Genomic DNA, 25,331 nt, shown 5'->3' on the forward strand with positions numbered 1-25,331 from the left:
TATCACAGAAGTACTGGGATAAAAGTTTGTAGTTCAGATATAAACACTGATGACTACTGTCAAAATACAGTAAATCACCTTTTGAAAGTTACTTGGTGCTTCAAATAAATATTATATCAATTGCATCGTTACACCAGTAGGTGGCGACAAGTGACTGTTAAAATGTGTTTGTCATTTAATGATTCGTTCAAAAATGCTGATTCATCCAGTATTGAAATGAGTGAGTCATTGAATCATTCATTTAAGCGATTTAAAAAATATATATATATATTCAAATTAATTAAATATTTTTAAATAGACTGACACAATTAACATTGGGTCGGAACCTCTTAGTCTTGTAAATTACATGTTATTTTGTTTATATTCAGAATCATAAGAAAATCGTGACTTCTATTTTAAACAAAAAATCTTGATTCTCAATTTCTCCAGAATCGTGTGTGTGTGTGTGTGTGTGCGCGCGCGTGTGTGCTCGTCATTTACCCCTGCAGTTCAGCAGTACAGCTCGTCCTTGTGGACTCACTGAGGCTTCATAGAATGAACAGTGAGGTTTAAACAAAGAACAGCTCAAGCACTCGCGATGGAACGGATCCACCGTGCTCACCCTGGAGGTCAAAGGTCACACTGCTGTAATGTGAGGCATTCAGGAAGAATAAAAGCAAAGAAGTCTGTGCAGAATCAGTGTGTCTGACCTGTACAGGTGCCTGTGACTGAATCCAGCCTCTGTACTGAGAAAATATCTGAATGAAAACACACAACGTGTCAGACATTTAATAGGCTCTTGTGTGTGTGTGTGTGTGTGTGTGTGTGTGTGTGTGTGTGTGTGTGTGTGTGAAACAAGTGACTCACAATGTATCCCACTTTTCATCGTAGGCCAGGATCTCGGTGACCTCCCAGGTGCCTGAGGTCAGGTGACGCATGCTGACCTCTTCACCTTCAGGCTGACAGCAGAAGAGGTAAAACACACAGACACATTCACTTGGGGCTCTAGAACAACAGGTTTTCATGCTTCAAAGTTCAAAAACCACCTTATTTTCCCCATATTTGGCTCTCTTCCCAGTCTGTGGGCCTGTCCAAATACCCACACTTGTGGTCTTTGCCACTTGAGAGCACATGCACGCAACTGGAAGTAAGTGCACAATTAAAAATGCCAAAGCGCAGTGCCCTGAACACACACTAAACCCACACTGCTCCTAAGCAGCATTCAAGGCTTAATGTTTCCCATCATGCATTATGTTCGGGATTGCATGCATGCATGCATTAAGCTCACGTGCCCTGAAATCCTGAGATGTTGAGGAAAACATTCCACTGTAACTAAGCTAAATTTATTAAATATTACTTTGGTAGTAAAACATAAAGAGTTTTACATTTTATTGGCGCAAAAGATGAATAGGCTATGTGTATTTTTGATATATATATATATATATATATAAATATATATATATATATATATATATATATATATATATATATATATATATATTATTTATATTTTTTTACAACATTTGCAACTGCTTTTTATCACTTAATTAGAAACACCACAATTTTAAAATAGTCTTCTGTTACATAGCTACTACTGAATAGTTTATTTTAAAATGCAAAGTGTTGAAAATTAAAATATAGCTCTGTAAACATTTGCATTTTTTACCCATCGGGTAATCAAACGTTCGGCACACGCCTACTTGAACACTTGAACCAAATACAAGAAATTCGTCATGTAAGCAGACAAGTGGTTAAGTGCAAAGACCGCAAGTGTGGATATTCAGACAGGTTCATCCAGTAACGCTCTGGGGTGCTTTTTCCAAAAGCATCGTTGCCAACTATGATCACAATTTCCATTCAACTCTATTGGTAAGGACGGAACTTGCGTCCATAGTTGGCTTTGGGAAATGCACCCGTTTAATTCCTGTCTCTATGAAGCCCCTCCTTCTGAAAAGCACACTGTGCTCTGATTGGTCGGCTGGATCAGTGTGTTGTGATTGGTCGAGCGCTTCGAGTGTGTTTGGGCAATGTCCTGCCCCTTACCATAACCGCCAGTTTAACACACTACTAACTCACTCAACCAGGCCCCGCCCCTTTATTCTGCGTATTAATTATTTAAATGAGGAATATTGTGACGTGTTCGTGCCCGGAAGAAACTCAAGACTACAACGGAGGCGTTTCAGGGAGTTCAGAAACACTGACACTGATATAGAGAAGAACTTTGTTACTTTGCAGAGCTTTTTCATGCTCAAACAGCAAGATTACACACTAAAGAAAGATGAACATGGGGAAAAAAGCATAATAGGAGCCCTTTAAAATCTGATCAAGGTCAAATATGTTTTTTTATTGTATGGTTTGTGCACTTTTATACCTGCCCTGACATCATGGCGAGGTGTCTAAAGGATCCGCGGTTTCCGATTCTGAGCGGTGATGTCATGAGAAACGTTGCTCCATCTTCAGAGAAAACTGGTTTTTCATTCTGCACGAATCAGAAGAGAGCGTCAGATTACTTCAGCGCAGCTTTTTGTTTGAGGTAAATAAATATGGCAAAGTCTAAAGTGACATAATCTTTACCTGTCTGTCAATCCATTTGTCTGATGTCATGACATGCTTCTGCAATGAAAGACCAAAACCAATGTTTATGTGTGTTTGCATCGTGTACGTATGTCGGTGTGTGTCAGTGCTGTGTGCCATTCACAAGTGAATTGAGATGCCTTTTAAATTCCAACTCAGTTCCTTAAAGCAACACTAAGGAACTTTTCCTCTTCGGTCCCCCTACAGGTTGGAAGCGGAATTGTCCATTACCGCTGTCGTAAATAGTTTAGCCGCCCGCAGCCGACTGTCGCGCGCACGCTCACTGTTTATCCAGCACCGGCTTTAGAATGAACGATGTCCACAGACGAGGTAGAGTATGTTGCATGATTTCATGAAAGTATGATGTATTGCGACATCAGAAACGAAGAAAAACTAAATAATGACTATTGTAACGCTTGCCGTAAAGCAAGTCAAATTTGTAGTTTTCTTATGTCTCATTCGAACTACAGAAACGCGACCCGGTCTGGCAAACTTGCATAGTGTGATTATAGCAGATAAAGGGCTGCAAAGCGAATCCAGAAGTGCCGTTCACCCTGTTACGACTTGATGAACCACTGATACGATTTTGGAAACATTATTTTAAGGTAAACATTTTTCCTTAGTGTTGCTTTAATTGGAATTGAGGTTGCAACCAGAATGAAGAATCGCAATTGAAAAGATAAATGCAAGGAAGTAGAATTCAAATTAATTGAAATTGAAGTCCTTGAATTTCCTGGAATGGATAGACCAGGATGGAAGGACACTTCATTTCCCAGAATGCATCTGTGTTTAAGAGTTTCAGTTCAGTAAATTCCCCTTCTAGTTCAACTTGTTGAGGCCAATTCAATTCAAATTCTCTCTCATGAATGGCGTGTTTGAGAATCACTCACCACCACACATTTCCCCGTGTGTGTGTAGCACAGTGTGAGAATGGAGGCGTTCTGAGGACGGTTTAACCAGCGTACAGCGAGACACTCGTCTGTTACCCACTGCACCATGCTGATATAGAGCTCACTGCACACACACACACACACACACACACACACACACACACAACAGGCTGTCAGCTCAAACATTATGAACATCTGAAGGTTTAGAAATAGAAAAGTCTTATTAAAGAGGACCTATTATGCTTTTTTTAAAGTCTTGATGTTGTTTTTGAGCTCTAGAACAGGTTTTCCTGCTTGAATGTTGATTATTTTCCTCATAATCTCCATTGTTGCAGCTCCTCTCTTCCCAGTCTGTCAGTAACGCTCTGTTTACTTCCTGTCTCTATGAAGCCCCTCCTTCTGAAAAGCACACTGTGCTCTGATTGGTCGGCTGGAGCAGTGTGTTGTGATTGGTCGAGCGCTTCGAGTTCAGAAACAGTGACACTGATATTACATTACAATATCATTGGATCTTTGCAGAGCTTTTTCATGCTCAAACCGCAACATTACACACTAAAGAAAGACGGACATGTGAAAAAGCATAACAGGACCCCTTTAAAGTTGAAAAGATTTTTACACACTTTTGTTCCTCGTCTTGCACGTCTCTTCAGATGCCGGTATGTATGTATATATGTATGCATGTACAGTGAGGAAAATAAGTATTTGAACACCCTGCTATTTTGCAAGTTCTCCCACTTAGAAATCATGGAGGGGTCTGAAATTGTCATCGTAGGTGCATGTCCACTGTGAGAGACATAATCTAAAAAAAAAAAATCCAGAAATCACAATGTATGATTTTGTAACTATTTATTTGTATGATACAGCTGCAAATAAGTATTTGAACACCTGAGAAAATCAATGTTAATATTTGGTACAGTAGCCTTTGTTTGCAATTACAGAGGTCAAACGTTTCCTGTAGTTTTTCACCAGGTTTGCACACACTGCAGGAGGGATTTTGGCCCACTCCTCCACACAGATCTTCTCTAGATCAGTCAGGTTTCTGGGCTGTCGCTGAGAAACACGGAGTTTGAGCTCCCTCCAAAGATTCTCTTTTGGGTTTAGGTCTGGAGACTGGCTAGGCCACGCCAGAACCTTGATATGCTTCTTACAGAGCCACTCCTTGGTTATCCTGGCTGTGTGCTTCGGGTCATTGTCATGTTGGAAGACCCATCCTCGACCCATCTTCAGTGCTCTAACTGAGGGAAGGAGGTTGTTCCCCAAAATCTCGCAATACATGGCCCCGGTCATCCTCTCCTTAATACAGTGCAGTCGCCCTGTCCCATGTGCAGAAAAACACCCCCAAAGCATGATGCTACCACCCCCATGCTTCACAGTAGGGATGGTGTTCTTGGGATGGTACTCATCATTCTTCTTCCTCCAAACACGTTTAGTGGAATTATGACCAAAAAGTTCTATTTTGGTCTCATCTGACCACATGACTTTCTCCCATGACTCCTCTGGATCATCCAAATGGTCATTGGCAAACTTAAGACGGGCCTTGACATGTGCTGGTTTAAGCAGGGGAACCTTCCGTGCCATGCATGATTTCAAACCATGACGTCTTAGTGTATTACCAACAGTAACCTTGGAAACGGTGGTCCCAGCTCTTTTCAGGTCATTGACCAGCTCCTCCTGTGTAGTTCTGGGCTGATTTCTCACCTTTCTTAGGATCATTGAGACCCCACGAGGTGAGATCTTGCATGGAGCCCCAGTCCGAGGGAGATTGACAGTCATGTTTAGCTTCTTCCATTTTCTAATGATTGCTCCAACAGTGGACCTTTTTTCACCAAGCTGCTTGGCAATTTCCCCTGTAGCCCTTTCCAGCCTTGTGGAGGTGTACAATTTTGTCTCTAGTGTCTTTGGACAGCTCTTTGGTCTTGGCCATGTTAGTAGTTGGATTCTTACTGATTGTATGGGGTGGACAGGTGTCTTTATGCAGCTAACGACCTCAAACAGGTGCATCTAATTTAGGATAATAAATGGAGTGGAGGTGGACATTTTAAAGGCAGACTAACAGGTCTTTGAGGGTCAGAATTCTAGCTGATAGACAGGTGTTCAAATACTTATTTGCAGCTGTATCATACAAATAAATAGTTAAAAAATCATATATTGTGATTTCTGGATTTTTTTTTTTAGATTATGTCTCTCACAGTGGACATGCACCTACGATGACAATTTCAGACCCCTCCATGATTTCCAAGTGGGAGAACTTGCAAAATAGCAGGGTGTTCAAATACTTATTTTCCTCACTGTATGTGACACAAAGATACAAAAACAAGTGTGTGCATATGTGTGTACCTACTTAATCATACTTTGGGAACATAGTTGTACCCAAAAGTGAGCTAAACCTGACCAAATAAAATCCCCAAACTGCCTTTTGATGATATCCTCATTTGTAAAAAACAGTATAAAAATAAAGTAAATACAGTTTTTACTGATGTGTGCTTTCGAAACGCTCTTCGTGCATCAAACTTTACAAAGATTTTAGTAAACACGGCTTCATAACATCATAGCCGGTTTGAAATTATAATGGTTCCCAATTTAATGACACATTTGTATAATAAAAGGGAAGAGTTTTAGTTAATGATCTCGTATCGTCCTGATTAACCAAGCTCTCCATAAAACAAACAAAACAAGCCCTATAAATTAATAAAATAACACATATTATACAGACACTTCATATTTAATGATTTGTTATTTGCATTTCACGAGTTCACACGTACATGAAATCTGATGTAGTATTTATGCGTATTTGGCTTGCTGTCCAGGGGAGGGCTCCCAGAGTACTCCCCCCTTATACTGGGGTAGACCCAGCCGAGTGTGAGGTGATGGGGTGGTGGAGGGATGCTGAGAAACTTGTCGTGAAACTGAAGGTGAGGAAAGGCTTTATTTAAACCAGCTTCCTCTTGTGCTGATTGGTTGATTATCTTGTGCTGATTGGTTGATTACCTGAACGTGCTCCTCCCGAACTTTGTTACATGAAACTTCATTTAATAGATTACACTTTCAATAAAACATTTGCGATTGGTTTGTAAAAGCTGTTTTTGTGCATGTTTTGGTTGAGTTTTCATTGCATTTACATTGTTTTGTCCAGCAGGATGTTTTCTGTCCGGGTTTGGTTACAGTATTTATGACTAGCTGCATATAATACAACAGAAGTCTATGCAGTGTCCCCATTTAGGTAGCTAAGTAAACGTGTGTGTGTGTGTGGTACCTTCTCTCTAAACTGTCGGGATGCAGGAGTTTTGTAGTGTTGTGTGTGTGTGTGTGTGTGTGTGTGTGTGTGTGTGTGTGTGCATGTGTGTGTGGTACCTTCTCTGTAAGCTGTCGGGATGCAGGAGTTGTGTAATGTGTGTGTGTGTGTGTGTGTGTGTGTGTGTGTGTGTGTGTGTGTGTGTGTGTGTGTGTGTGTGTGTGTGTGTGTGTGTGTGTGCGTGTGTGTGTGTGTGTGAGAGTGTGTGTGTGGTACCTTCTCTGTAAGCTGTCAGGATGCAGGAGTTGTGTAGTGTGTGTGGATCCGTTCACACTGACCACATTCAGTGTCACTTCAGGATTCGCCTGTCCAGCCTGTTGCACACAGTGAAATGAAGTCAAATCCAGAGTTCTGTTGTTCACCGTCACAGCCGTAACTAACCAATGACTGAATGACTGAGCTGGTTTTGAGAGGGGATCTGTACACTGGTGACTAAGAACAAACAGAGACCAGTTAAAACCAGTACAGCTTCATGAGTTTAGAGGAGGGAGAGAGATCCAGATCCAGAAAGTCAGTTCATCATGAGCTGTTAAAGGAGTAGTTCACTTCAGAATTAAAGTTTCCTGATAATTTACTCTCCCCCACGTCATCCAAGATATTCATGTCTTTCTTTCTTCAGTCGAAAAGAAATAAAGGTTTTTGAGGAAAACATTCCAGAATTTTTCTCCATATAGTGACTTCAATGGGGTCCAACGGGTTGAAGGTCCAAATGTGAGTTTCAGTGCAGCTTCAAAGTCTCGACACGATCCAGCCGAGGAATAAGAGTCTTATCTAGACAAACCATCCGCCATTTTATAACAAAAATAAACATTTATATACTTTTTAACCACAAATGCTCGTCTTGCACTAGCTGTGATGCGTCACACATTACATCACGCGTTGAAAGGTCACGCGTGACGGAGGCGGAAGAACTGACCTAGTGTTTACAAAACTAGCCAAGTTGCAAAGACTTAGTCAAATGCCATTTACAAAAAATGTCAATAAATAAAAGGTAAAACAAAACCTACATTTCTGAACCGGTACACGCGTCCTGAGCTGCCAACTCTCACGCATTTTCACCCGCTCTCACGCCACACATCCATTTTCTCACGCACAGAAAAACGGCGAAGCAAAGAGGACACGGAGACCGACAGTCTAGACAGAGCAGGTTACTTATGATATAAAAAAAAAATCTCAGCTCTCAGATTCTGTCAATTTTATTACGAAATTCAAACAATAAATACCGTTTTGGCGCTTGTAAATGTGACGTGACAGATCCATAGCGGCACGTGAACAGATCATCTCTACTAGCTAATGGTAAATAAACACGAACACTGTTGAAAGATACAGTACAACTTACCGAAATGTATATTCCTCATACATAATATCGATCAATCAGTGTTTTTTATCCGCATAAAGGGGTCAATAAAACTGCTGGAGAACAATTATGTCACATTTACCTCAGGAAAGCCATAACATATAGGCTATAGCACTTTAGTTGGCTAGAAAAAAAGAGCTACAGAGAGTATTTTGCTCAATATGTGTACTATATTACATATTTATTATATTTTTACATATATCATTAAATAAAGTTGTTATTATGAAAAAAAAAACGCATTATATTTCATTTGAGTTATTTTTAACCTTAAAAAATATTACCAGCTGATAGGGCTATAATAATAAAAAGCAATAATAAAAAGACATAGCTTCCCAGAAATTGTACCATGTAAACATTGTAACATTTTGTCACTAAACCTAATAAATTCAGTTTAGTTACAAAATTTTTGGACAATCACAATACACTTATTGTGATGCAAGAATTAAATGTTATTACAACCCGTTGGACCCCATTGAAGTCACTATGGAGAAAAATCCTGGAATGGTTTCCTCAAAAACCTTCATTCCTTTTCGACTGAAGAAAGAAAGACATGAATATCTTGAATGGCGTGGGGGAGAGTAAATGATCAGGAGATTTTAATTCTGAAGTGAACTACTCCTTCAACCTTTTGTAAGATGCGTATTCAACAGCAGGTTGAGGCAGACGGATGTGCGGCTTACCTTCGGGTATGGATACTGATGTCCACGAGGATAAAGCATCCCTGTGAAACGCGGCAGCTGCTCTTTGGGTACAAGAGTGTCGTTGATGGTGAGAAATGCCAGACTGGATCCTGATGGAGACCACCAGTGAGCAACTGAAGAATGCAAGACCTCCTCTAACAGCCAATCAGAGAAACAGATTCAAACAGGTCAGATTCATTCAAATAATATGTAGTGGCATGGCTTGTGTTGTTCATTACAGTGTGATGATGATGGTGTGTTACCCTCATAAAGCCAGTCAGTTATTCCATTAAATATGAGGCCATCTTGCCCCGATGACGTCAGTCTTAGAGAACTGCTCTTCACTTCTGGCTGATAGTAGATATTATTCTCAAATATGTATACCTGAGACAGAGAGAGAACGAGATGAGAGGAGAAAGAAAGAAGGCTTGAGTCCACAGCTGTCAGTCACTAAAGAGGACTTATTACGCCCTTTTTCAAAGTCTAGTTCTCTACTAGAACAGATTTTCCTGCTTGAATGTTGATTCTTTTCCTCATATTCTCCATTGTTGCGGCTCCTCTCTTCCCAGTCTGTCAGTAACGCTCTGTTTAGTTCCTGTCTCTATGAAGCCCCTCCTTCTGAAAAGCACACTGTGCTCTGATTGGTCAGCTGGAGCAGTGTGTTGTGATTGGTCGAGCGCTTCGAGTGTGTTTGGGAAATGCCCCGTCCCTTACCATAACCACCAGTTTAACACACTACTAACTAACTCAACCAGGCCCCGCCCCTTTATTCTGCATATGAATTATTTAAATGAGGAATATTGTGACGTGTTCGTTCCCGGAAGAAACTCAAGACTACAACGGAGGCGTTTCAGGGAGTTCAGAAACACTGACGCTGATATAGAGAAGAACTGGAGCTTTTTCATGTTCAAACAGCAACATTACACACTACACTACACACAACTGTTTTTAAATTAAACATTCAATTAGTTTTCTTAATGTGTTGAAATTGTAATTCCAGATTATTTTCAATGTGAAAGTCATCATCTTGACTATAGGCTGCAAAATATAAATGTTAACTGTAAAACTTTCGTTTATAAGTGGTTTTGTTTTGTCTACATATGACCGATGAACCAGATATTAATATTATGCCTGTTTAGATGACTGGTTAAGGGTTTATGAAACCCACATGACACATATAGGGCTTGTAATTTTCAAAGCATTGTGTGTTTCAAGCCTTTTCCACGTGTTTGTCCAGCAGATGTCCTTAGTGCAGTGTTTGTGAATCATGTTACATAGCATTTGGCTCCATCGATTTCAAAGATTCAAAATTTTTGTCCACATTACTCTCGATTCCCAGCACCTCAGAATCAAAAGGTTGAGTCCCAGCTTTAGTTTTCATTTCTTATTGCACTCTGACCGCAATTTAACTGAAATACTGTCAGTGACTTCAATGGCTGATGTAGCCTACATGATATTTTCAATTTTTTATATCTCTCCTGTACATATAAAAATTTCATGTGTGCTCCGTGCACTGCACTATATATATATATATATTATATATAGAGCCAATTAAGGCTCTTTCAGTTTGATCTGTTCACATCAGCTTATGAATTAGCAATGCTGGTTTGTGGTTGCTTTGTGTTGGTCGAGTCAGTGGACCAGCATAGCTCACACTAACCAGTATGGTGTTTCTGAAGAAGTTGCTTGACTGTGGGTTTCTTGCTGAAAGCCATAGATGATCAGCCTGGTAGACGACCAGCACTTTTCAACAGGGTTGTAGTGTAACAGACACACAAATACTTGTGAATACTGCTGGTTTTCCTGGTGTTTATATTCCAGTTTCGTAAACCACACCGCTAGGATAAATGAGCTATTGACAGTGACTCACCAGTTGTTGGCCGTGATTCCCCCATGATGCAAACTGTAGAACACAATCAGAAACCTCCGGAGGATTCAGTTCATGCACTTCCCTGCACACACACACACACACACACACACACACACACACACACACACACACACACACACACACACAGGTTTGTATTTCTATACTTGTAAGGACATTCCATAGGCGTAATGGTTTTTATACTGTCCACACTATATATGCTATGCCCCTACAGTAACCCATCACACACACGTACACACGCACACACTAACCCTACCCATAAACCTACCCATCACACACACACAAACACACACACACACACACACACACACACACACACACTAACCAGACCCCTAAACCTACCCATCACACACACGCACACACACACACACACACACACACACACACACACACACACACACACACACACACACACACACTAACCCTACCCCTAAACCTACCCATCACACACACTAACCCTACCCCTAAACCTACCCATCACACACACGTACACACACACTAACCCGACCCCTAAACATACCCATCACACACACACACACGCACACACACACACACACACTAGCCCTACCCCTAAACCTACCCATCACACACACACACACACTAACCCTACCCCTAAACCTACCCATCACACACACACACACACACACACACACACACACACACACACACACACACACACACACACACACACACACTAACCCTACCCCTAAACCTACCCATCACACACACACACACACGCACACACACACACACACACACACACACACACACACTAACCCGACCCCTAAACCTACCCATCACACACACACTAACCCGACCCCTAAACCTAACCATCACACACACACACACACACACACACACACACTAACTCGACCCCTAAACCTACCCATCACACACACACACTAACCCAACCCCTAAACCTACCCATCACAGAAAACTTTATGCATTTAAAATTTTTTATAAAACACTGTTTAGTGTGTTTTTCAAGACATTTGAAATATGAGGACTCAGGAAATGTACTCATAAATCACGTTCATGTTGTAATACACAAGTCATTATACAAATTTCTGTCCTCATAATTCACAAAAACAAGCACGAACACACACAAACTAAACATCACATAACATCCACACACATAACCGTTCTCTTATGCAACGTGTCTGTATAGTCAAATCATCTTAATTTTTAAAGCGTTTTACACAATAGAAATACCGTGTTTGTAAGTTGTAGATCAAGTAAGATGCCAGGTAGGAGTATCGATACACCTAAAGAAACACAAGACAAAATGGAATAAGTCCAAAAAAAGATGCTAAACAAAACATTCATGCCTATACAACACTGCAAAAAATGACAAAAATACTAAACATTCTTAAATCAAGATACATTTACTTGAGAAGCAAAATGACTGAAGATATTAAGTCTTGTTTTCTGAAAAATGTGTCAAAATGAAGTGAGTTTTGATTAAAACAAGAACAGACATCCTTAACACTTTACTTATAATGCATTAAATCTGTTCATGTAAAGCTAAAATGCATTATAATATTAGCAGATTCCTACATCTGAAATTTGTTGTTTGTCATGTGTTTTAATGCATTATACTTTCTAAAGGCGCAACAATGAATATTATAATGTATTATAACTGAGGTCATAATTAATTCATGAGATCATACAATTCATTATAAGGTGCATTAAAAGCCATAATAAATGCATTGAATACATTTATAATGCATTATATAAAAAGTAACACGTAAAATATGTGCAAATTGGGTCAGAAAAATATAATCTTGTTTTCCCTTTTTAAATTAAGTTTATTTTTCTGACCTCATTGGCAGATATTTTTACTTGTTTTAAGCAAAAACTCACTTAATTCTGATCTTTTTTTTTTTTTTTTTAGAAAACAAGACTTAATATCTTCAGTCATTTTGCTTCTCCAGTAAATGTATCTTGATGTAAGAATGTCTAGATATGTGTACTGGAAAACAAGACAGAAGCACTGAGGAAGAACATCATTGTTTGCAGTGCATGACTATCATTCATGAAGGTGATTTGCTTGATTTGACCTGTTATTTTGTATTTGCTTATTTTCTGGCCCTTTTCTAAAGAAAAGCTCCTGAGAATCATTGTGACCTCTGACCTTTCTGACATCGTACGCCAGTAGCACGTAGTTGAGGTCTGGTGACACGGAAAGCTTGGAGGCCTTGAACACTGCCTGTGTGAAAAACAGTCCCGTTAGAAGTGATCGTTTCATCGTTCAGGACAGTGATCCTGAAGGCAACAAATCAAATGTTAGAAGGTTATTCTTCAACAATGGATATTATGATGCGGTAATGTGAGTTTAACAATTAATTGTTAAAAAAAATAGTTGTTGTAGAAACTAAGAATCTTCCCCGGTCTACTGACAACATTACAATGCTCATGATAACTTTCGTTAACTTTACAATAAGTAAATCCACTTCACCAGATATTTATTTTTCGAAAGCGATGCCATAGAAATATATAAATATAAGTTCAAATTCTAAAGATGGCTGCATGTCTACTTTAGTTCGTGGGATTAGAAAGATGTTTTCTGCACTTGTGCCTGTTTTAAAAGCTGATTGCAGATTTCTCATTTGAAGTATTTGTTTCCATTGTATAACATTACTCACAGATGTGCTGTTTTTCATCATAACCTCGGTCTGATTGGTCTCCATGTTCAGCATCTTCAGATCTCCGTCTCTGTCCCTGTAGACGAGCCGATAATCTGAAGGAGAAGCATATTCACACAAACATACAGAACAATAACAGCAGCGTACTCAGATTCAAGAGTTGATTCTTCCTATTATGCTTTTATTCATGTTTATCTTTCTTTACTGTGTAATGTTGCTGTTTGAGCATGAAAAAGCTGCAGTTATTCTCTATATCAGTGTCAGTGTTTCTGAACTCCCTGAAACGCCTCCATTGTAGTCTTGAGTTTTTCTCCGGAAACGAACACATAACAATATTCCTCATTTAAAGTCCCCCTGTAGTCAATAATTTTATCCCTTAAAACTCATCTTTGATCACCAAAATGACATTTTTAAATGTTTTTTTCCTGTAAAAAAAAAACTTCATGCCATGCTTGAATGTAACTCGACACCCTTGTCTCATTTAGTATGCGCGGTTCTATGAATATGCAAATGAGCTCCGCCTCCACTCACTCACTCAGCTCAGAGATCCACTGGTTGACGATCACACGTTGATCTGATTGGTTACAAGGTAGTTTGTGACGTCAGAAACACCAGCGATTTCAAAGCGTGTTTTTGAGACTGTCTTTGGTTCACTGCAGTTTTAAGGAGAAAATACTCAGCAATGGTGTCCACTTATGAATTTACACATGGTTTGTCTTAAAGCGTATTAAAAACACCACATAGACATATAAACAACATTAAAAGCTGGATTTTCACCACAGGGCGATTTTAAAGGGCACCTGTTATGGAATTTTGAAAATTACCTTTCATGTGGTGTGTAACATAGATCTAAGTGAACAAAAACATCCTGCAAAGTTTTATATATGAAAGTTCACCGTAAAAAAAGTTATTGTCTCTCAAAAGTAGGAGTCGACTCTGAGTCAATTTAATGAATCGTTTTTCCAATGAGTCATTTTCCTTTTCGTTGTGACGTCAAGACGAAAAATTATCAAATTGGCCGCGTCCACTCATTGCGCGCGCAGACACCAGGGAAAACTTGAAAACATCATGTCGACAACAAGACGCTGTGTTCTGAAGTGCGAATCAAAAGCGACCTTTTTTTCACTGCCCAGGGACGAGCATGTGAAGAATCAGTGGCTAGAGTTTATATTTACAACTATACCACACAAGTATAGCCCGAACCTTGTGCTGTGTTCACGTCATTTTAATGACGATTGCTTTACAAACATAAATGCTTTCAAGTGTGGATTCGCAAGCCGGTTGCTACTGACTGGGTCATCTGACCAATCACCGCAGATTAGCGTCACGCAAAGGAGGGGTTTGGAAAACTGAGTCGTTGAACGAATCATTTGGGAGTCGGTGAGCAAATCAGGTAAAAATAGATGCATATTATAAGACAACAAAAGTGTTTTTTGTCATTGCATGCATGTAAAACTTGTTGGGGACTCCCAAAACAATATTAGGAACAATTTAAATGGCATAATAGGTTCCCTTTAAATAATTCATATGCAGAATAACGGGGTGGGGCCTTGAGTTAAGCCCAATTTATACTTGTACCCTGACGTACACCTCTCCAAAAATGTAACAACGCGTCAATTCTACGCGGACTGCAAGCACTGTGATTGGTCTGCTAGAACTCCTCCCTCAGGTTTCACATGCTCCATCTGCATGTGTAATTGCGTGTCAACGCGGACAATGACGCAGAAGTATAAATGAAAACCAACGCGTAGCCTACAGCGTACAGGCTCCGCCGTAGGTCCGACGCAGAAGCATAACTCAGCCTTTAGTTAGTTGTGTTGAAACTGGTGGTTATGATAAGGGGCGGGACATTTCCCAAACACACTCAAGCCCTTGACCAATCACAACACACTGATCCAGCCACACTGATCTGTGCTTTTCAGAAGGAGGGGCTTCATAGAGACAGGAACTAAACAGAGCGTTACTGACAGACTGGGAAGAGAGGAGCCGCAACAATGGAGAATATGAGGAAAATAATGTGATTTTTGAACATTCAAGCATGAAAACCTGTTAGTACAGCCCAAAAACTAAATAGGGCATAATAGGTCCCATTTAAAGAGCCCTACATATGTGTTTACAGCCTTGTGTGTCTATTTGACAGGTCTTGTTTAGTCCAACACACACACAGCTGCCGCTGCAGAACCTAGACTGAGATTGAGAATGTCTTTCTCACCGGAAACCCATTGAGCTTCGAGATCTTGATCCTGCAGCTCACTGTAGAAAAGGTCATCCAGGGTCAGACAGGATCGCAGAGTGTGGTGAGCATCACCTGAGACCGTTAACACAAACACACACACTAACATGAGCATGTTCAAGATAGTGGAATGTGTTAGCCATGCGTGTGTGTGTGTGTTTGTACCAACTTAACTATATATTGAGGACAAATTTGTACCCAGAAGTGACCAAAATTTCCCGAATAAGGGACGTCCTCATTCGTAAATCTGATATAAAAATAAAGCAATGCAGATAGTTGTGTGTGTGTGTGTGTGTGTGTGTGTGTGTGTGATGGGTAGGTTTAGGGGTAGGGTTTGTGTGTGTGTGTGTGTGTGTGTGTGTGTGTGTGTGTGTGTGTGTGTGTGTGTGATGGGTAGGTTTAGGGGTAGGGTTTGTGTGTGTTTGTGTGTGTGTGTGTGTGTGTGTGTGTGTGTGTGTGTGTGTGTGTGTGTGTGTGTGTGTGAGTGTGAGTGTGTGATGGGTAGGTTTAGGGGTAGGGTTTGTGTGTCTGTGTGTGTGTGTGTGTGTGTGTGTGTGTGTGTGTGTGTGTGTGTGTGTGTGTGTGTGTGTGTGTGTGTGTGTGATGGGTAGGTTTAGGGGTAGGGTTAGTGTGTCTGTGTGTGTGTGTAATGGATGTGTGTGTGTGTGTGTGTGTGTGTGTGTGTGTGTGTGTGTGTGTGATGGGTAGGTTTAGGGGTAGGGTTTGTGTGTGTGTGTGTGTGTGTGTGTGTGTGTGTGTGTGTGTGTGTGTGTGTGTGTGTGTGTGTGTGTGTGTGAATGTGAGTGTGTGATGGGTAGGTTTAGGGGTAGGGTTTGTGTGTCTGTGTGTGTGTGTGTGTGTGTGTGTGTGTGATGGGTAGGTTTAGGGGTAGGGTTAGTGTGTCTGTGTGTGTGTGTAATGGGTAGGTTTAGGGGTAGGGTTTGTGTGTGTGTGTGTGTGTGTGTGTGTGTGTGTGTGTGTGTGTGTGTGTGTGTGTGTGTGTGTGATGGGTAGATTTAGGGGTAGGGTTTGTGTGTGTGTGTGTGTGTGTGTGTGTGTGTGTGTGTGTGTGTGTGTGTGTGTGTGTGTGTGTGTGTGTGTGATGGGTAGGGTTAGTATAAGGGGACAGAATATACAGTTTGTACGGTATAAAAATCATTACATCTATGTCCCCATTTAGATAGCTAAGTAAACGTGTGTGTGTGTGTGTACAAATATCTTAACATTCTTAAATTAAAATACATTTACTTGAGAAGCAAAATATCAGTGGAATAAGAAAAATGATCTTATTTTCCCTTTGAATTACATTTATTTTTTTGACCCGCCAGGCAGATATTTCTTTTTCTTGGTTTAAGCATAAACGTACTTAATTTTGATTAAGTTTTCAGAAAAGAAATCTTAATATGTAAAAAAAAATTGGCTTCTCAAGTAAATATCTTGATTTAAGAATGTTTAGATATTTGTACTGGAAAACAACACAAAAATACTGAGGAAGAACATCTTTTTTTTTTACAGAGCAGAGTCAGTTTGTCAGACATTTGTCCGGTTTTGTGTGTAGGACTAATTTCTTAATTTCTTCATTATTTTAGGCATTGTTTTGCTTGGTCAGTGTCTTTGTGGGTTTTTGGTTCTTATATAGGTTGTAAGAACCTATAAATACCTGAAATAATTTGGCAAAGTGATACATGGAAGTGTAATGCGGTCAAAACCTTCCTGGAACTACTTTAGCTCCGCGTTTACTGGAAAATAAGTCTAAGACCGCTCATAAACCAGTCAGAATCAAGCATTCAACAGCTATGTGATATAACAATGAATACTTTTTTCTTTATCTACAAGCTCAAACGTGAAGTTATGCATGAAAAATCAGACATTTGTTACTTCACCTCTATGTGAATGAATGTTTATTGGCACTGGAAACACACAGACCTGTAGACAGCAGAAAGATGGACAGACCGATCAACGACAGCACAAACGCAATGACCAGAAGTGAGATTCCCACACCCTTCCAGTTCATTTCAGAGGAAATACTTCCCACATCCTACAGAGAGAGAGAGGAGGAGAGACGTATTTCAACCTTATTAGATTAGAGTTTAGATAATACACTAATCTTTAATCAGAACACACTGACCCTGTTTACTTGCACAAGGATATTCCAATACTAATCAAAATATTAGTAGGCTTTATGTAAACGCATTAACCTTATAACCATAACCAGACTGTGCAAAAGGCCATGGTCAAGTTACATTTATTTTAATATTATAGTTGTACAGTATTCTGTTCAAGTGTTGCGCCTGCTGAGTAGGTGGAGTTTTAATCGGAAGTCTCGCAAGTTCGGCGAAAATTATGTAAGATCAGATATACGGCAATGGAGAAAAAGAAGGAAGAAATGTGAACCACACGTTTATCCACGTTTGTCCATCTGACCATATCACACAAACCCATCACGCACACTGAACATCGCAGCACACGAAGCTACAGGCCTCACTGTTAATATCTCATCACATTGGCCTTATCAGGACCAGACAAAGATCCTGTAAGCTCGCGCTCGATCGGCCCAATGGAGGCATCCGACCAGCACGGAAGGTCTTTACGTGTTACTGTCTTTTCTCGAGGCAAAGTATTTTTTGATTAAATGCAATACATTTGAATATGTATTTTCTCGTTGTTTCATCTGACTCCATAAATGAAAAGGTTTTAATGATATCTGTGCATCATTAAATGTGAGCGAATGCTTGACTATTCCTTTTAACTCTTTAATGAAAATAATGTCAAAGACGGTTAGAATAATCAAATGTAACAATTTATTATGTCAGGTAAATGTATCATTTTGTACCAAATGTATCATCACATGTACCAATTTCATAATCAATTCAAAGATAATCGATACAAAACATCAAATGCTCTGGAATAAAGAGAAGAGATGCGAACCCAACATTAAAATACATGATGCTAAATTCTTTGAGGTCCTTCAACATCATGGGCTCATCTGAGTAACGGAAGGCCAAGAGCCCTTTGCTGCATTCCATTATATAGACATAACCTCTTTCACATGGAAACATGTGCTAACAATGGAAATTTGCATTCAGAGGTTATACCTTTTGGGGGGTATGAGACCATTTGCCAGGAGACCACCTTCCTTTGTGTGCCAGTTATCTCTAAACTCTTAAAAACCTTATTTCCTTTTGTTTTACTTATTTGGAAATGAGACATTTGTACCAGTCGCACTGAGACATTTCAAATGATACCAAACATTTATAAAACTGGATGATAATTGTTAACATTTAAACCATATAGATTGTGTGTAAATCTCAGGTGATTTTTGCATAAGAGAGAGAGGGTGGGGGAAGAGGGAAAGAGATGTATTCTGAGGTGAGACTTTTGAATTTCTTACGATACCTACTAACATGTAACCGCCTGTTCAAGTTCCAATTTGATGGCATTACGCCTGAGGATATCTCCCCCCATCTTTCATTATGTGGACCTTCTCTGGAATACCTGGGACTTGTTAAGACTGAGTACTCTTATTGACACCACTTCATTGCCTTATCTCAACATCATTGTATCTTTTGACTCAAAGCATGTTGTTTTATTGTTTGGTTATTTTGCCTAGGCCTACGCTGTTTTATTGTGACATATTTACATTTTGTTGACATTGTGAGAAAATAATTCATTCTTTCATTAATACATTGAGTGAATTGGACCCATGACTCTGGCTTCTTTACTCCTCTCCTAGTTACTGGACATCAATTGTGTAAATAGTCCTCTGAGGTGATTTTAAACCGTAACAGTAAGCAGTGCATACTACAGCCTTCAATACATTTAATGGTCCTTCGAGCCGTTTCCTACAACCACCTTAGCGATGATGTCCAGAACTAGTAAGGGAGCTATAGAGCGAGATGTTGTACGCCCACGTAGAATAACAAGACGGCCAACACATTTGCGTAACTATGAGGTTAGCTATCCTCAGAAACAGCTTGCATTTGCAGATGAGCAGTCTGATATGCTCAGTTGTATGTGTGAATTGAGGGGGGAAATAGGCGAATGAGGCAAGACATGCAACGCATATGTGATATGATTGTTAACTGTCCTGTGTTAGCTTCCCAGGTTTCATTATCTGAGCAACAGCTTCTGAATGAAGGAGCTGTGGTGTCATCTACACCAAAGTCTACTAGTATGCAGGAGTCATTTCAGGGTGATGGAAACTCTAGCCAGACAGAACATACTCCATTGGTGCCACCTAGAGATGAATCCCTCCTTACAGTTCGCAGTCGTGAGGGAGAGCTCATTGAAGAGCTTACAGACAGTCTAAAGAGAGCAGGCCGGCTTAGTGATAGTCCGCCCAATTCAGGTATGTCGACCCCTTCGTATAATGATCCAAATAGTAGTAAGAATGACTTGCCACGTTATGATCACCATTATGATGCTAATGTTCCTCTGCAGCCACCTCATTCATCTGATATTCGTCAGCAATGTCCAGATGACCCACCAGTGTTGCGGTCCAGTATGCCTTCTCATGATGTTTATTATCAACCATCAAACGGACCCTTACCATCGCCGCTTAAGTGACAGAGAGCGTCTGCAGAAGGATGCCTTCACGGATCGTTTCGATCATTCTCCAAATGATTGGAGGCAAGAGTACAGTCGAGATAATGGACAGTTACATACATCTGGTCGTTCTCACCATTCGCTTGGATACTCTGAGCTTCATCGTCCAGTGCATCCACTACCAATGCAATATCGAGGGCCAACTCCTACAATCCCCGATTTCGGTCGGGATGATCCGAAGATGATTTTCTCGTCTTAAGCTTGCGTTAAACAGCGTTCTTCCTGAAGTCGTTTAAGTTCCAAATACTTATGGACCACCTTAAGCTGGAAGATGCTTTACTTGTCGCTGACTCGTATAGTCACAGTCGTACTCCATTCAGTGACACTATGAGAGCGCTCACTAATATGTATGGGCAGCCACATCAATTGGCACTGCAAAGGATCACTAATCTGATGGATAGGCCCAATATCAGGAGCGGGGATGTGAAGTCTTTCAAGGCATTTGCCCTTCGTGTCCGAGCACTGGTTGGAATGTTAAACCAGTTAGGTAGCACAGGTTGGACTGAACTGAAATGTGGCTCACATGTTTCTCGTCTCTTAGCTAAGTTGCCGTACGACCTAAGAGCTAACTTCAAGAGATTCATTAACCCCCTTCAGACACCTATTCCAACTCTGATTGATTTCGCAGACTGGCTGGAATATGAGGTTCATGTGCAGGTAGAAGGAACACAGTATGGGTCCTATCCTGATCACATGAAACACAGTGTTCACAAAGACACGCGAGCTGGTTTTGTGCCCCGAAAGCTGACTACTGTTCTACATGGTAGAGAGAAGAAAGTAGGATCAGTAGAGCTCCCAAAGACTGAATAAACTCAGAAAGAGTAAAAAGTATTGTCCGTTCTGTGACACAATTCAGCACTACATGAATCAGTGCTCCAACTTCAAACTCTTAACTAAGGAGCAGATTGAGAGTTGGATCAGAACAGGACATAGATGTTGGCGTTGCGGACGAGGGCATTCTTCATCTAAATGCACGTTAAAGGCGAAATGCAAGCGGTGTGAACGGAGGCATCTTGATGTTCTTCATGAAGTCAATGCCAACGCCGATGGGATGAGTAAAAGTAATAACTGGACATCGGAGAAAAGTCCAGTAAGCCCTGCTTCTCAGACCCTATACTTGGATCGACCTACGAGTGGTAAGCAAGTGCTACTGAAGTTAAGTCGGGTAATCATTCGGAATGGTGATAAGTCACTAGAAACCTACGCTGTGCTAGACGACGGATCTGAGCGAACTATCTTGTTGAATGAAGCTGCTCAATGTCTAGACCTTCAGGGTGAAATTGAAGATCTGGCTCTGTGCACAGTGAGACAGGATGTCCATACCATTCATGGAAGATCTGTATCCTCCATAGCACCTGTTTCACACCCTGACAGATCCTACCCGGTCAAGGGTGCATTCACAGCAAAAGAGCTAGCCCTGGTTCAGCATACTTACCCCATCTCTGACTTTTAAAGAAGATATCGTCATCTCTGTGACTTACCTTTACATGACATCCACAAAGCGCAGCCCTTGGTACTTATCGGTTCAGATTATCCTCACTTGATAACCCCTGTTGAGCCGGTGAGATTGGGTCCTCCTGTCCAGCGGTGGTTCATACAATGCTTGGCTGGACATTGCAAGGTCCCTCAAGGCTTATTAAGCCTCACTTGCAGCCTCAAGAATGTTTATTCATTTCTTGTGTTTCTCCTGAAGCTGAGCTCTTCCGTCGAATCAAAAAACTTTGGCAGCTGGATACTCTTCCTTATCAATCTGAGAAAGTAGTCAGTCGATCACTACAGGATGCAGAAGCTATTCGCCTCCTAGAGGAGAAAACCATCAGGATCGATGTGAATGGTGTCAAAAGGTACGCCACGCCTCTACTCTGGAAAGAGTCGCCTCCACCTCTGAACGCACCCAAAGAGGCACCACAACATCGGGCCTACTAGACATTTGGCATCAGTGGGAGAGCGAGCTGCCACAATTGTCTCAGATCCAACTGCCAAGATGCTACAGTTCCAGCCTTCAGTATCCTGTCAAGAGCCGCAGTGTTCATGTGTTTTGTGATGCTTCTGAAAAAGTGTACGGCTCTGTAGCATACTTGTGCTCTGAAGACGGTCAGGGTAATATGTAGGTTGCCTTCATGGTGGCAAGGTCACGAGTCGCTCCACGGAAACAGATCTCCATCGCTCATTTAGAGCTTTGTGCTGCATTGACAGGAGCGCAGCTAGGAGACGTCTTGAAGAAAGAGCTGACTCTAGATATCTCCAAATTCGTCTATTGGTCTGACTCGACTACAGTTCTTTCTTGGCTGCAGTCTGATTCGTGGAGATACCGAGTGTTTGTAGTAGTTAGAGTCACCGAAATTCAAGAGTTGTCTGACCCTGGAGCTTGGCGCTATGTCGATTCAGCAGCCAATCCTGCTGATGATATCACGTGTGGGTTGTCACTGGTTCAGCTAGCTAAAGAAACACGATGGAAACAAGGACCAGCCTTCTTGATGCAGTCTAGCAGCTGTTGGCCTAAGGCACCAGAAGGACAGGCCCCTGAAGAAGTTCAGGAACTTAAAAAATCTGTGTTTTGCGGCACCTTGACTGAACATAAACTGCAAGTTGAACCTGATCCCAGTCAATTTAGTAGCTATCCTGATTTACTAGAGGCTACAGCACGATTCCTTCATGGGGCGACTGACAACACAGATTCACCAAGTGTAGATGCGTTTCAGAAGGCAGAATTGTCTATCCTTAGACAATGTCAGATGCAAGACTTTCCTGAGGAATTTGCTTTGCTCAAGGGAGGGAAAGACATTTCTGTACATAGCCAACTCATTAAGCTTGCTCCTGAGTATGACAAAGATCTAGACTTGATTAAAGTAGGAGAACGACTTCGTAGGTGCCATGGATTGAGTGATGCAGTTCTACACCCTATCGTTCTGTCACAGAATCGCCCCGTAGTGAAGCTCCTAATCAAGCATTATGATGATCAATTGCACCACCCGGGAGCTGGCAGGGTGTACGCTGAGCTGCGGTGTAAGTTTTGGATTTTGCGAGGAAGAGAGGCGATTAGAAGACATCAGCACCACTGTCTTGATTGTAACAAGTGGAGAGGCAAACCAATGATTCCTAGAATGTCAGACTTACCCACATCAAGTCTGAGGCTATGTAGACCTCCCTTTTACTCCACCGGAGTAGATTGTTTTGGACCAGTGTTAGTGAAGGTGGGCCACCGCACTGAGAAAAGGTGGGGTATTGTATACAAGTGCCTCACTACTCGAGCCGTACATCTTGATCTGTTGGATCACATGGAGATTCATTCCTGCTGTCTCTCAGGCGTTTCATTGCCCGTAGAGGGAAACCCTATGAGATTCTCTCCGGTCAGGGAACAAATTTCCGAGGTGGATGTAAAGAGCTGGAGGACACCTTCTCCCAGATTCAGCCCAGCATCAGAGACCAGCTAGCAAAAGAACAAATCAGATTCCGGTTTAACCCACCCAGTGCACCTCATTTCGGCGGCTCGTGGGAAAGAGAAGTGAGGTCTGTAAAGACAGCCTTAAGTACCACCTTAGGCGCTCAGACAGTTACCGAGGAGGTATTGAGAACCATCCTGATCGAGGTTGAGGGCATCCTTAATTCTAGACCCTTGGGTTATGTTTCTAGCGACATAGCAGATCCAGACCCAGTAACGCCAGACTCCTTGCTGATGGGGCGGCCTGACTCCTCCTTGCCCCAAGTTGTCTATTCAGACCACGAATTACTCAGTAGAAAAAGATGGAGACATAGTCAGGTTCTGAGTGATCATTTTTGGAAGCATTTTATTCATGACTTCCTACCCACATTGCAGTCAAGGCAGAAATGGCACAGAGAGAAAGAGAATATTGCAGTTGGTACTGTAGTACTCATCGTTGATGAGCAGATTCCAAGAGCGCTCTGGAGAGTTGGTGCTGTCTCTGCTGTCATTTCTAGTTCAGATGGGAGAGTCAGAACAGCAGTGGTCAAAGTGAAAGATCAAACATACACAAGACCAGTAGCTAAGTTGATTGAATTGCCTACATTACCCCCAGACACAGAGAGTTCCTTATAGACCCGACTAATGGCAAATTTGCATACCAAATTTGGGGGCGGCTGTGCAAAAGGCCATGGTCAAGTTACATTTATTTTTGTACAGTATTCTGTTCAAGTGTTGCGCCTGCTGAGCAGCCGGAGTTTTAATCGGAAGTCTCGCAAGTTCGGCGAAAATGACGTGAGATCAGATATACGGCAATGGAGGAAAAGAAGGAAGAAATGTGAACCACACGTTTATCCACGTTTGTCCAGCTGACCATATCACACAAACCCATCACGCACACTGAACATCGCAGCACACGAAGCTACAGGCCTCACTGTTAATATCTCATGACATTGGCCTTATCAGGACCAGACAAAGAGACCTACTAACATGTAACCGCCTGTTCAAGTTCCAATTTGATGGCATCGCGCCTGAGGATATCTCCCCCTCCTTTCATTACGTGAACCTTCTCTGGAATACCTGGGACTTGTTAAGACTGAGTACTCTTATTAACACCACTTCATTGCCTTATCTCAACATCATTGTATCTTTTGGCTCAAAGCATGTTGTTTTATTGTTTGGTTATTTTGCGTAATCAGTAATCAGTGCATCAGCCTTCAATACACAGACTAAGCCTGTTTTCCAGTAAAAAGAAATCTGAATAAGACCGCTGATATATAGCTATATTGATCAGAATTAGTTAACGGCTTAGATCCACTTTAATTAGTTTCTGCAGGTCTTAAAAAAGTCTTAATTCTCCCTTCTGCAAATTAAGGCATTAAATCAGAGCAGAAAGTCTTAAATTCATAAAGTGGCATTAAATAAGCTGTATAAGATGAATATCTTCCTCTGTATTTTTGTTTTGTAGTTTTCCCAGACAAATATCTGAACATCCTAAAATCAAAATAGATTTGCTTGAGATGCAAAATATGTAGTCTTGCTTTTGGACTTAAGTTTGTGCGTAAACGAAATGAGGCGTTTCAATGAGGCATAAAACATAGTTTTTCCTTTGAATTAAGTAAAAAAAAATAATACTAAGCCCATTGGCAGATATTTGTTGTTTTATTTTAATCATAAACTCTGTTTATTTTAATCTTTTTTTTTTTTTTTATCTTATGTCATTTTGTTCCATTCAGTTTATTCCTTAAAATGTATTTTCTTGAAAAT

General features: G+C 41.0%; 1 protein-coding gene across 1 annotated transcript in view; it reads right to left on the reverse strand.

Moving 5' to 3' along the window:
* The window catches only part of LOC311297915 (inactive dipeptidyl peptidase 10), a 41,533-nt gene that overhangs the window by 11,696 nt on the left and 4,506 nt on the right, over window positions 1-25,331 (reverse strand). The window contains exons 2-16 of the mRNA XM_084420388.1: window positions 17,465-17,576; window positions 15,518-15,613; window positions 13,306-13,400; window positions 12,795-12,869; window positions 11,873-11,925; window positions 10,643-10,724; window positions 9,036-9,156; window positions 8,773-8,927; window positions 6,952-7,049; window positions 3,444-3,567; window positions 2,554-2,592; window positions 2,351-2,458; window positions 847-938; window positions 690-737; window positions 481-602 (exon numbers count right to left, since the gene is read on the reverse strand). Coding sequence (XP_084276514.1) covers window positions 481-602; window positions 690-737; window positions 847-938; window positions 2,351-2,458; window positions 2,554-2,592; window positions 3,444-3,567; window positions 6,952-7,049; window positions 8,773-8,927; window positions 9,036-9,156; window positions 10,643-10,724; window positions 11,873-11,925; window positions 12,795-12,869; window positions 13,306-13,400; window positions 15,518-15,613; window positions 17,465-17,576 — 1,420 coding nt within the window. The remainder of the gene's footprint in view (window positions 1-480; window positions 603-689; window positions 738-846; window positions 939-2,350; window positions 2,459-2,553; window positions 2,593-3,443; window positions 3,568-6,951; window positions 7,050-8,772; window positions 8,928-9,035; window positions 9,157-10,642; window positions 10,725-11,872; window positions 11,926-12,794; window positions 12,870-13,305; window positions 13,401-15,517; window positions 15,614-17,464; window positions 17,577-25,331) is intronic.

The sequence above is a fragment of the Rutilus rutilus genome (genome assembly GCF_951802725.1).
Source record: "Rutilus rutilus genome assembly, chromosome: 10".
NCBI classification, from domain to species: Eukaryota; Metazoa; Chordata; class Actinopteri; order Cypriniformes; family Leuciscidae; genus Rutilus; species Rutilus rutilus.